A 12,847-nucleotide genomic window follows, 5' to 3' on the forward strand; every position below is an offset into this window, starting at 1 on the left:
CTTTCCTATGTAGTCACCTTCCGATGCATTTTTCCCTTTGTTGTACCACCTTTTTTAAATGCCATTGTCAAAAAATGTTTTTGGTGGAGTGTGTAGCCACTGATGAACCGCTGCTTTCACATCACATGAAAATTTTCTTCCCCTTAAAGCTGTTTTAAGCAGTCTAAAAAGGTGGAAATCAGATAAATGTGGACTATAAGCTCTCTCTCATTCTCTCAAACATGATCAATCACTACTCCTCTCACCCTCACAGTTTCCAACCAAAATATAAAAGTGAAAATATAAAATCCCTCATACATGGTTTTTCCCCAGTATGTCTTTGCTTACTTTTTATGTCATATAATCAGTTCCTTATTGGCACTGACCCAGTTTGAAGTTGACCTTTTTAAAGCAAAGTTTGAAATGTAACATTAGGACAGAGGCAAGCAGTAAAAATCAAGAGTCAAAGTGGTAAATCTGTACAACACTTAAAGTAGCACAGTGTCAAGGTAAGGGGCACTCAATGATTTTGTTTGTTATTGAATCAGTAAGTTTTACATCTTTGCTTCAGGGGTGCTGTACAATGACTGACCCTGTGCTTTGACCCCAGCTTTTAAAAGAGCTGGGATATGTGAAAAATGAATTTTGCTGTACTGTACACCTGTATATGTGACAAAGGCATTCTGTTCTTTATATACACATTTAAAAGGGGTATACACATTTTAACTTTTATACAGTGAGTGTTAAACCACTTCTACAGTAAATTCAGAAAATGTTCAGACACTGACTTAATACAAAAAGAGCAGTTTAAAGTACAACTTAAATGTGCTTACTTATGTCCAGCTCTTTCCAACATTTATTTTTAAATACATTTGTAGTCTAATCATAAATACAGAAACGCAGGTGTACACAATTAAATTAATAGGGCTAACATCAGTTCAAACCAAGATAACTTTGTTAAATTCACAATTTGTTGCTTAGAAGAGCATGGGGAGGGATAGCAGAATAGTGAGCATATTTTTTTTATATACGGGCAAGGTACAAAAAGGCTTAAATGAACAAATAAATACACATGCTGGCCAGAAGCCAACACACAGCCCTGTATGACCTTCAGGGTGATTTAGCAGATACTGGTACACAATGTTACTAGGTAGCAAGGCTTAAACAAGCATGATATTTATTAAATAGTTGTGGGGGAATATACCTGCAATCTAATAACAAAAGTATGCACAGCAACAATATGCCAGAGGCATTTAGAACGAGTTCTGTAGGAATATCTATTTGAAAAAAGCAGCAATTTCATATGACAGGGCAAATTGGCAACTATTAGTTGTGGTGGTGGATTCATTTATTTATTTACTTATTTTGGTTTAGGAAACATTTCCCAGGTAATTCAAAGAGTAACTGTGGCACAGTCAGTCAAAAAAACCTTAAGGTGCTAAAATACCATAAATGGCATTATTAAATAGAACAATGGTCCAACATGCTGTGCAGGTGAAGGTTAATTTGACCAGTGTGGACAAACTTTTCATGCCCGTATATGTATTCAATACATAAGTTAACCAGACGATATTCTGTAATGCTTGTTAAAAAATGTACATATTTTTATTATTTATAAATTACTATTGGGTGTGAAGGGAGTGTCCACCAAAAGCTGGTGTTTGTAAGCAAGATGAGGTTGTACCAAACTTGAAAGACTTGTCAATCAGGGGCGGCACGCTGGCCAAGTGGGTAGCACTGTTGCTTCACAGCAAGAAGATCCTGGGTTCGATCCTTTCTGTGTGGAGTTTGCATGTTCTCCCTGTGTCTGCATGGGTTTACTCCGGGTGCTCCGGTTTCCTCCCACAGTCCAAAGACATGCAAGTGAGGTGAATTGGAGATACAAAATTGTCCATGACTGTTTGATATAATCTTGTGTAATGAGTAACTACCGTTCCTGTCATGAATGTAACCAAAGGGTAAAACATGATGTTAAAATCTTAATAAACAAACAAACAAACTTGTCAAAAAAAGATTTTTCAATGCAATAATAATTCAATGCAAATAATTTGTACATAATATTGTAAAAATATTAACGAAAACTAACAATATCTAAGTCAATATAGTGCAAAGCCAGAGATCACTGTTGAATTTGCATCACATTAGAACCCTCAGATAACATTGCACACAAGCCATGGACTTGAGGGTACTTTGGAAAACCATTGACGCAACACAAAACGTCGCTGCATCAAGAAAAGCAACCTAACAATATGCAAAAAACCAGCAGAAATTCAATGCAGAAAGTTCTCTGGGCCTGAAATCATCTTAGGTGGACCTGATGTGCTGATGAGTCCACTTTTCTGCTTGTTTTGGAAAAATAAATGTTGAGTTTACAGCAAAGATGAAAATGTTAATTCAGAATGTTGAAAGCAAAAAATGTAAAAGCCACCATTTGTCATGGTATGGAGGTGCATCAGTCCTATGGTCCCCTGTGACTTAAATTCTAAATTTGTTTATATTTACAAAATAATAAAACCATTAATGTTTTTACTTTTGGGTCACAACTTTATAATAATGCAAATTTAGTAAATAAAGCAATTTAGAACCCTGATCTAGTAGTACTCTGGTTACTAATCTTAACAGTTTAATTTTTATGCTTTAATCCTAAATGTTTTTAAGACTGTCTGAAGGGCACTCAGGCTTTTGGTGAGTATCGTCCACACCTATGGCCAGTCAGATGAGCATCACATTGTGCACTGTAAGTAAAGTAAAATATTCCTTTCTTTAATTTACAGCTGTGAGAGTGAGTGCCTCGTTCAGGGTAGACCACACACTTTCCCACCATGTCATTGTACATGACATCGCTGTCCCATACCTCAAACACCAACTCGTGGCCGAATTCTATTGAACCAAAGTTATAGCTTGTGTTCCATTCTGGGTTGTTATTGTCCATTATTACTTCTGTCTCTTCATACATGTCATTGTACCATACTTTGACGTAGCCATCTGTTTTAGTGAAGAGGTCTGCTTTCAGATTTGAAGCCTTCTGTATTACTACAATCAAGGTGCCACGGCCTGCTCGAAGAGGACAGCAGTTGTGGTCCAGGTTTGGCTTTGGTGCACATGCCTGGTTGTGCATCTGCTCTAAAGGGAGCATGTTCTCCTTTATGTACTCTGTAACTGCACTTCTCACACTTGCTTTAAGCTCTGGGTCACTTATCAGATGATGAAGAGGGAAAATGGAGTATGTAATAACATCTGGATTTTCATGCAAGCTGTTTATCCAGCTTGTATATGCCTCAGCTGGATTTTCATGCAAGGTGATGTCTGGGATATACCTTTCGCCACCCAGGACCTCAAGCTGGTGTGTCATAAAGCCCTGGTAGAAGCCCACGCTCATGTTGTCCTTGAGAATAGTGGAACATTTAATAGACAGAGAAGCATTTGCAGGCAGAAATCCTAGAGCCAACTTCAACTCAATATTCAGACAGTTTTTTACATCAGATTCCATGATGCCCTTGAGGGTTGCGAGGCAGGTCCGAAAAGCACTGACTTGTCTCAGGCGTCCTCCCAAATGGACATGGCGAATGTAGTGGGTGCCATAGGTATCGATAGTTCTCCGGAACAGGGGTTTAGTTTCCTCAGTGAAGTGTTTAGGTAGTTGATCTAAATGTTTAGTGAATTCAGCACTAAGCTGTGGATGATCCTTTACCCTGTAGCTGCAAAAAAGGAAAAAAAAATGCATTTTCAGTGATATCTAAATATAGCTTATGACTCAGGCTCTGTGGTCAGTTAAAAAAACCATGAAGTAAAGTATGTGTGATGTTTTTATATAATGTTTTTATTAGTGATAAGTGTTAATATAATGTGTTCCAGGTCTGGCTGAGTAATATTATTTTAATTGTGATCATATTTTGTTTTCTTGGTTAGTCTAAAATAAAGTCAGATCACCCATAACATTAAACCACCTCCTTGTTTCTACACTCACTGTCCATTTTATCATCTCCACTTATCATAGAGAAGCACTTTGTAGTTCTACAATTACTGACTGTGGTCCATCTGTTTCTCTACATACTTTTTTAGCCTGCTTTCACCCTGTTCTTCAATGGTCAGGACCCCCACAGAGCAGGTATTATTTAGGTGGTGGATCATTTTCAGCATTGCAGTGACACTGACATGGTGGTGGTGTGTTAGTGTGTGTTGTGCTGGATCAGACATAGCAGCGCTGCTGGAGTTTTTAAATACAGTGTCCACTCACTGTCCACTCTATTAGACACTCCTACCTAGTTGGTCCACCTTGTAGATGTAAAGTCAGAGACGATCGCTCATCTATTGCAGCTGTTTGCGTTGGGCAACTTCTAGACCTTCATCAGTGGTCACCGGATGCTGCCTACAGAGCGCTGTTGGCTGGATATTTTTGGTTGGCAGCTATTAAATAAACATGTTTACATTTCATCCACATAACTTGAAAACTTATTATTTTAACAGGTTGCACGTGATACATGTTGTTGCAATTAAAATTAATGGCATTATTGCGCTTCTTTATTGCAGTGCAAATGAGCACTCACTTTCTTAACTGCTTATCCAATGAGGGTCACGGGGGGAGGGGGGGGTGCTGGAGCCTAACCCAGCTTTTTAATGGGCGAGGGGGCACCCAGTAACACCCTGGACGGGGCGCCAGTCCATTGCATGGCAGACACACCTACACACACACATTCATCTATAGGGAAATTCGGTGTCAACAATTAACCTGAACCTGACTGCATGTTTTTGGACTGTGGGAGGAAACCCACACAGACATGGAGAGAACATGCAAACTCCGCACAGAAAGGACCCGGACCGCTCTGTCTGGGGATCGAACCCAGGACCTTCTTGCTGTGAGGTGACAGTGCTACCCACCGAGCCACCGTGCCGCCCTGCAAACGAGCATTTATCACTAAATAATGTACGCTAGGTAATTAAATGTTGGTAGCAAATCAAGAAGGAAGAAATTAAGTTATTCGATATTGAAACTAATTCAGTTAAAGTTCGCACGCAAAGTGTTTATTAGGGTTGTCAGCATACTGACCTATTTAAACACGTGAAAAGCAAAAAGAACTATTCCAACCCAAGGGTGTAGGCAAAAAAGCAGGAAGGTCCTGGGTCCAATGCCCAGGTGGACCGGTCCACATCTTTTTCATCCATAGGTTTCATCCATGAGCTCTGATTTCCTCCCACAGTGTAAAGACATGCAGTTAGGTAAACTAGAGATTATTAATTGCCCTGTGTGTGTGTGTGTGTGTGTGTGTGTGCGCGCGCGCGTGTGCGCGTGCGTGTGTGTGTTTGCCCTGTCCTGGTGTTTCCTACTTTTCTCCTAGTGAATCTACACCCCTTGATGAATCTACACCCCTTGATGAATCCGATGAAGCAGTGGTAAAACAGACAATGAATGAATCAATGACAATAATCTTAAGGTTAGTAAATGTGTATTTAAAAATATTATGTGCTTAGATGTTGCACAAGCAACTCAAGAATGTTCTTTAGATTGTCATTTATGATATTTCTGTATGTAACTGCATTTATGTTACATTTGAAAGATTAACACCAATACTTACACTGATCAGCCATAACATTAAAACCACCTCCTTGTTTCTACACTCACTGTCCATTTTATCAGCTCCACTTACCATATAGAAGCACTTTGTAGTTCTTTAATTACTGACTGTAGTCTATCTGTTTCTCTACATATATTTTTAACCTGCTTTTACTTTGTTTTAAAACAGGACCCACAGGACCACCACAGAGTAGGTATTATTTAGGTGGTGGATCATTTTCAGCACTGCATTGACAATGACATGGTGGTGGTGTGTTAGTGTGTGTTGTGCTGGTATGAGTGGATCAGACAAAGCAGCGCTGCTGGAGTTTTTAAATACCGTGTCCACTCACTGTCCACTCTATTAGACACTTCTACCTAGTTGGTCCACCTTTTAGATGTAAAGTCAGAGACAATCACTCATCTGTTGCTGCTGTTTGAGTTGGTCATCTTCTAGACCTTCATCAGTGGTCACAGGATGCTGCCCACGGGGCTCTGTTGGCTGGATATTTTTGGTTGGTGGACTATTCTCAGTCCAGCAGTGACAGTGAGGTGTTTAAAAACTTCATCAGCGCTGCTTTGTCTGATCCACTCATACCAGCACAACACACACTAACACACCACCACCATGTCATTGTCAATGCAGTGCTGAGAATGATCCACCACCTAAATAATACCTACTCTGTGGTGGTCCTGTGGGTCCTGTGACCCACCACCCAAATAATACCTGCTCTGTAGTGGTCATGGGAGAGTTCTGACCATTGAAGAACAGCACGAAAGGGGGCTAACAAAGCATGTAGAGAAACAGATGGACTACAGTCAGTAATTGAAGAACTACAGAGTGCTCCTATATAGTAAGTGAAGCCGATAAAATGGACAATGTGTGTAGAAACAGGAAGGTGGTTTTAATGTTATGGCTGATCGGTGTATATTATTACCTATTTCTTTATTAGATTGCTCTCAGCATTATGTTTATGCAACAAACCCTTCATTCAGATAACCCTGATGTGTATTTTTGACTCCCCACTATGCTTTGCTTTGCAAAAAGGACTTGTTTTTGCTTAGTCAAGGAGTCTTGGGCAAATACCACACAAAAACAAAACCAAGTACATTGTGCTTACCTGTAATATGTGCAGCTGATCTCATGGAGAGCAAAGGTTGCCTTGTCCATCATGTGTTGTGATTGAGCAAACTTGGCTATATCTGAGTTGCTTCCTCCTAAATTGGCCTTACCATAGTCATCTAGTCTAAGGTCCATGCTCCAGTTATTGTTGATGAGTGATGTGGAGCTCTTGATCAGTGAGTCGATGGAATGGTGAAGTGCACTCGACAGCTGTTTGCTGCAGCGGCTGAGGGACCTCCAGTCCAAGATGGCTGAAGGCAGCTTCTGCAACTGTCCACCTTGGAAGCGGTTCTCACATACAGTGCAGGTGTTATTATCGGCCATGTGGGATTTGATGTCTATCAAATAGGCACCCTTGCGCCGCATCCTGACCACATCAAAGCCCTCTCCTGCCAGGTTGTAGCCTGGCACGAAGGGGGCTTTCTCACATTCCGTCTTTGTTCCTTTGCGGCATGCTGAGCTTCTATGCCACAGGGACAGAATTAATGTGATGCAGAATAATATGTAAAGGCTGGTACATTTCTGCTGCCCCATGATTGCCTCTGAAGAAAGATAATACACAGTTGCCATTATAATAAGCATGCCACGGTGTGTCTTTGCCCTATAAGTTATTTAAAGCAGTAATTATAGGAGACTGCAAATTAGAGAGACAAGTTTGTCAACTTCATAAAACTGGCTGCTGAAATTTCACTTCTACTTTATTTTTTATTACAGTTTAAGTCCGTCCAGCAAGCTGAAAACAACGTTTGCACTACTTACAAATCTTACCAACCTCAAAATCCTAAAATCATAACCACATGCTGGTTGCAGTTGTGTTGTGTTCAGCCGTACTGAAAAACATTTCTTTTCAAAATATTAATTCTGTCTATTGCTGCCTTGCGTACAAACTTACCGTCACAGGGTCTCTTCTTGTTGAAGTCGGAAGCATCTGGTTAAGGGAGTGTCTTTCTTTCATCTGCTGAGTGGTTTTAATGTTTTTGTTGCTTCCCAGCTGGATTATAGGGGAGGGAGCTTGCAAGACTGTGGGCTGTGAGTGTGTGTATGGACAGAGGCATGATGTACTGTATTTCCACATTGATTGCAGCATATTTAGTGTATCCCTGAAGTTTAAATGGCATTGGTGTAAAGTTATTTGCTGTTGAATGACTGGTTTTTAAAATATATTATGCCATTAGGCTCAAACTTTTAACATTCTAATGTTTCTGTTTTTAAGTAAGTAAAATTATTTAATATTTTTAGTTATAAAAATCGGTGGGTTGCACTGTTGCCTCACAGCAAGAAGGTCATGGGTTTGATCCCCAGGCGGGGCGGTCCAGGTTCTTTCTGTGTGGAGTTTGCATGTTCTCCCTGTGTCAGCTCCGGTTTCCTCCCACAGTCCAAAACATGCAGTCATTAATTAGAGACACTGAATTGCCCTATAGGTGAATGGGTGTGTGTATGTATGTGTGTGTCTGCCCTGCAATGGACTGGCGCCCGTCCAGGGTGTTACTGTGTGCATTGAAAAGCTGGGATAGGCTCCAGCAACCGCGACACTAATTAGATAAGCGGTTAAGAAAGTGAGTGAGAGTGAGTGAGTTATAAATATTCTCTAAGTGCCCATATTAAAAAAAAAAAAAATTAAAAAAAATAGTTGCTTAACATTTACTAACCAATACTACAACCAATTTAATCCTCGTAGTGATCAAACCTGTTCTTATCCAAAACTAATGTAAAATCCTCTCAGGTAGTTTGTTTATATGTTCATATAGATTTGGTGTGTTAGTCATTGTATGCCTTGACAACCTTTAAATACCCATATGGCACAATGGTTTAATACACAACTTTATCGCATGGACTCGTCTGACCACAGCACACGTTTCCTCTGACTTTCGGACCATCTGAGATGAACTCTGGCCCAAAGAACTTGGAGGTATTTCTGCATAGAATTGATGTACGGCTTTCCCTTTGTTTAATAGAGTTTCAGGTTGCATTTCTATATGCAGCAGAGGACTGTGATAAGTCTCTGGGCCCATGTGGCTATATTTATTACAGTAGCTTTATGGTATCTAGAAGCAGCGGTAGTCTCTGTTAAGTTACAATGGTTTTCTGAAGTACTCTGAGCCCATATGACTGTATGCTACCCTTTGCAGAACTGATATTTTACTCCTAACGATTTCACATTTTAAGTTCATTTTCTGTCGTTTTACCCCGAGGTGGTTCTGACGGAAACATGTGTATCCACCCGAGGTTGTCAAGACTGCCGTGCCAACAATGCTGCTTCTGCTAGATTTGATGGATACCTGGTGTATTTGCATTAAAAAATGTCAAGAGCTCACTGCTGACTGCTGATCACAAACTGGACTGAATAATGAAGAACTCTAAACTCTAGTTATAACTATTATTTAAATTTAATTTAGTGTATGTATGATTCGTGTGGATCCTGCTCATTTAATTTGGCCTCCAGGCTGCTCAAGGAGGATGGGGTCCCTGCTAATTCTAGTTCCTCTTAGGGTTTCTTCCTGTATTTTTTGGAGTTTTTCCTTGCCACTGTTGCCCTTGGCTTGCTCAACAGGGGTTTTTGGTCTGTTGGTCCTGGAGTCTGTAAAGTTGCTTTGAGACAATGTCTATTGTAAAAAGCGCTTTACAAATAAAATTGACTTGATTTAACTTGACTATTTATCACAGTAGCATGACAGTTTCTCATGCAATGCTGTCTGAGAGCTCAAATGTCACACACATTTCTGGCTTTACCCTACATGGGCTGAGATCTCTTCCAATCAGGAGTCTTTTACAGTATTACAAATATTATGTGATCAGTTAAAAAAAATCTTACACTGAGAATGCTCTTACTGAGCTGATATAATGCTATAAAGTTTGGTACAAAGTGGTGAGCCGTGACCAATCATTGCTTGTAAAGGCTGATCCTTTGGTGGATCTTCCTTTTATATGCAATCATGATTTCCTCACCTGTTACCAATTCACTTGCTTATTGGAGATTAAATAACAGTGTGATTGTAGATGAATAAATAATTTATTGCAAGATATTAATTACAGATATACAGTACAAAGTCAGTATAAGCATAATAGCATCAGTGTGCAAAATACATTTTAAATTAACAAGCATATTTCCATTAAATTATCAAACATCATGACAAAACAAAACAATTAAGCATTATTTTGTCTATACATGTAAATCACAAAATATTATTCTGTACAAAAATATATTTGAGCTAATGTTACCTAATAACAGGTCATAAAGATAACAGTTGCTACAAATCTTTCTCAGACTGTTTCTCAGACTGTTGCTCATTGTGTTGTTTTTTATTTCACTTCATAGCTCTTGCACTTTCGAGGACATTTCTTCTTTTTGTCTTTTCTACCACCAACACTGTTACAACCACCCCTAAAGCAATCAAGCCTACAGTGCCAAAAGCTATGTCAAGCTTTTCCCATCTGACTGATCGTAATCTTCGTCAGCCTCCTGTGACAGTTTAAACATGTCTTCTGAACTTGCAGTCTTCCACCTTTGTGTAATTTTGGTTTTTATCCAGGTTTGGTTTAAATCAGACATCACAATTACAATGGTTGTGACATTCGTGCTTATTACTGGGGGTCTCGAGAAGGGTGGTAGGTGGATAGGTAGTAACTCAGGATTTTTGAAAATATCTGACTGAACACAGTAAAATATCTCACATCCATCACTTATGGACAAGAGGTATTGACTGAATGTTGATGGGCAACGCATTTGACTATCTGCAAAAGGGTTGGTGGCTGTACAACTGAAAAAACCTCCAAAAGCTACAGCGGACTTTGTTGCTGCCCCATAGTCTTTGCTTAGACAGATAAAAGTGTCACCGGATAAAAAATTCAGAGCAACAAAATTGGGAGGACAGGAGGTGGATGAAGTTACCGGGTTTTGCAAAGTGGGCCCAAATAGACCCCCAAAGGGAGACCCAGAATCTGGTGCAGGCTTATCAGTGGAACACCAATAGGTCTGGATTTGTGCACTACTAACACGGTATACTTGTCCACACACTTCTTTACAACAGTCAAAAAGTATCCAGCACTTGGAACATTCTGTCTTACATTTAAAGTTGTTGTTAGGCCATTCCTGGACTTCAGTGTGCAGAAGAGTGGCCGTGTAAGGCTCCTGACAAGAATATGAACCAGTTGCTGGATTTTTCTCAGAGAGTTTCTGACAGATTTCATCTCCATCAGAAGACAGTGGGGTGCAGTTTTGGAAAACTCCACCAAAGCTAAAGTTAGTCTTAGGACCCTCACAAGAAGCATCATCTACATTGGCCTGGAAGTTAAAATATTCGGAGTCTGGATTAATGCACCCTGGAATGGTGTTAACTTTATAGTATCGCTCTATGGCCTGGTACACAAAGTGAGCTACTTTATTTACTGTTACAGGTGAAAGATCTGGAAGCTTTGATGGAGTAAAGAAAGAATGCAGGGGTTGTCCACTACGATCAGTTGCAATCAGATTGGTGAGTGTGCTTTCCTCCCATTTCTGTAAAGTGATGCCAGGATAATACAACGCCCCACCGTGACTCATTGTTATTGAGTAAGTAATGTTACTTCTGTAGTTTTTATAGTTTTCCAATGAATCCGTTAAATTTTCTTCATCATCAAGTTTAATGTCAAACTTTTTAAAAAAGTTGACACCAGCCGATGCTGAAATGCTAGACTTGGAGGACTGACTGTCCAGAAAAAAAGACCTTTTTAGGTAATTCTCATCCAGCAAAATAGCACCAGCATCCACACTTGTAATGACATGCGTGCCATAATCAAGCACCATCGTCTCTGCAAGATAGACTGCCTGGCGAGTTTGATTGTTTTCAATAGCATCTGCAATTTCCTTCACATGCTGTACAAAACCTTTGTCCAGGGTAAATCCAGGATAAGCCTTTAATGTGTACAGATGGTTGCGCACCTAAAAAAAAAAGCAAATTAAAGAAGAGTTAAAGACGCATGAGTGTGCAGTTAAGAGTTTTAAAATTTTTTGTCTTCAAGTCAAATCCTTCCTCCCTTAATTTACTTTACTTAATTTAGTGGGTATCCAACTTGCAGTGGCAACTTTGCAGTGATTCTTTTATTTTTTCTATTGATTAAGACGTATTACTGTATTATTTCAAGCACATTTCATTTAACATAAAGCAAAAACACACAAAGGGTGTTACTGTGTGCCTTGCGCCCATTGAAAGCTGGGATAGCCTCCAGGGTCCCCCCCCTCCCCACGACCCTAATTGGATAAGCGGTTAAGAAAGTGAGTGAGTAAAATCTAGTTGTTGAAAGGGATACTTTCTTTTTTATGATTTTCATTGCCTTCAGATTTAAGATTTTAAAATTCTGGAATTTCTTCTATAAATTTTAAAACATTTTAAACATTTTTAGTTGGTGAAATTCAAAATAATTTATATAAATGTAATTTTGTTTTAATTCCACAATAAGGTATTAGCCACTTGGTTGTGCTCTTACCTGCACCCGAGTTATGAAGGAATTGCTTTCCAACTGATGTGTCTTGATGCGCTGAAACTCTTTGGAAAACTTGCCATTAATAAAGGAGAAGAAGGAATCCTCTGCATTGATAGATTCTGAAGTAAAGCTTTTGTACTCAGTCCATGAGCTGATGATCTCAGAGTTCTTCACCACATTGCTGATTTTTTGTGGAATGAAAATAATCTCGTCTGGGATGAAATAAGTACCGTCCTCTGTGGTCTGGCACTGCAAGTAGCTCAGGTTCATCACTCGACCCATGTCCAGATTGCGCAGATTGTCCCAGCCTCCACCTGGAAGAACCTGCATTGCGGGTATATTTAGGATTTTGCGGCATTCAGTGAGTCCATTGCTTGGTTGAGTAAGTGTTTCAAGGTAAGCAGAGCTGATAAATGCAAAGGTAACCAACAGAGAGAGTATTTTTGACTCCATTATGGTTGGGAAAGACTGCTCTGAGTTGCAGGTGTGCCAGCTTTATATACTCCTATGGAATGGGTGGATATTGGTGATCCTTTTGCTTTCAGTGGTAGGAGTGTCATTAATAATGTGTCATGGTAAGTATAACCTTCAACAATGACATTCATTGATGTCATCAAATTGATATTGTAAAAATAGACATTTGTATGTCTTTGTATTGTATAATCATGTATCATCATGTATAAACTGTATTTATTTTTTATCCAACATTTTGCGCTTTTAAATATTAAATTTAC

At 39.5% G+C, this 12,847-nt stretch overlaps 1 protein-coding gene and 1 pseudogene across 1 annotated transcript; both read right to left on the reverse strand.

The window, feature by feature from the left end:
- Positions 1 to 2,653: 2,653 nt before the first annotated feature.
- LOC134317986 (perforin-1-like) lies at positions 2,654 to 7,187 on the reverse strand. Its single transcript, XM_062998733.1, has 2 exons — positions 6,652 to 7,187; positions 2,654 to 3,677 (listed from the first exon to the last, which is right to left on the reverse strand). Exons 1-2 carry the CDS (start codon positions 7,185 to 7,187, stop codon positions 2,654 to 2,656), a joined length of 1,560 nt encoding a protein of 519 aa, XP_062854803.1.
- A 2,771-nt stretch (positions 7,188 to 9,958) lies between these two features.
- LOC134317987 (macrophage-expressed gene 1 protein-like) lies at positions 9,959 to 12,566 on the reverse strand (annotated as a pseudogene).
- Positions 12,567 to 12,847: the final 281 nt, after the last annotated feature.

Source organism: Trichomycterus rosablanca, chromosome 7 (genome assembly GCF_030014385.1).
Source record: "Trichomycterus rosablanca isolate fTriRos1 chromosome 7, fTriRos1.hap1, whole genome shotgun sequence".
In the NCBI taxonomy this organism is placed as follows: Eukaryota; Metazoa; Chordata; class Actinopteri; order Siluriformes; family Trichomycteridae; genus Trichomycterus; species Trichomycterus rosablanca.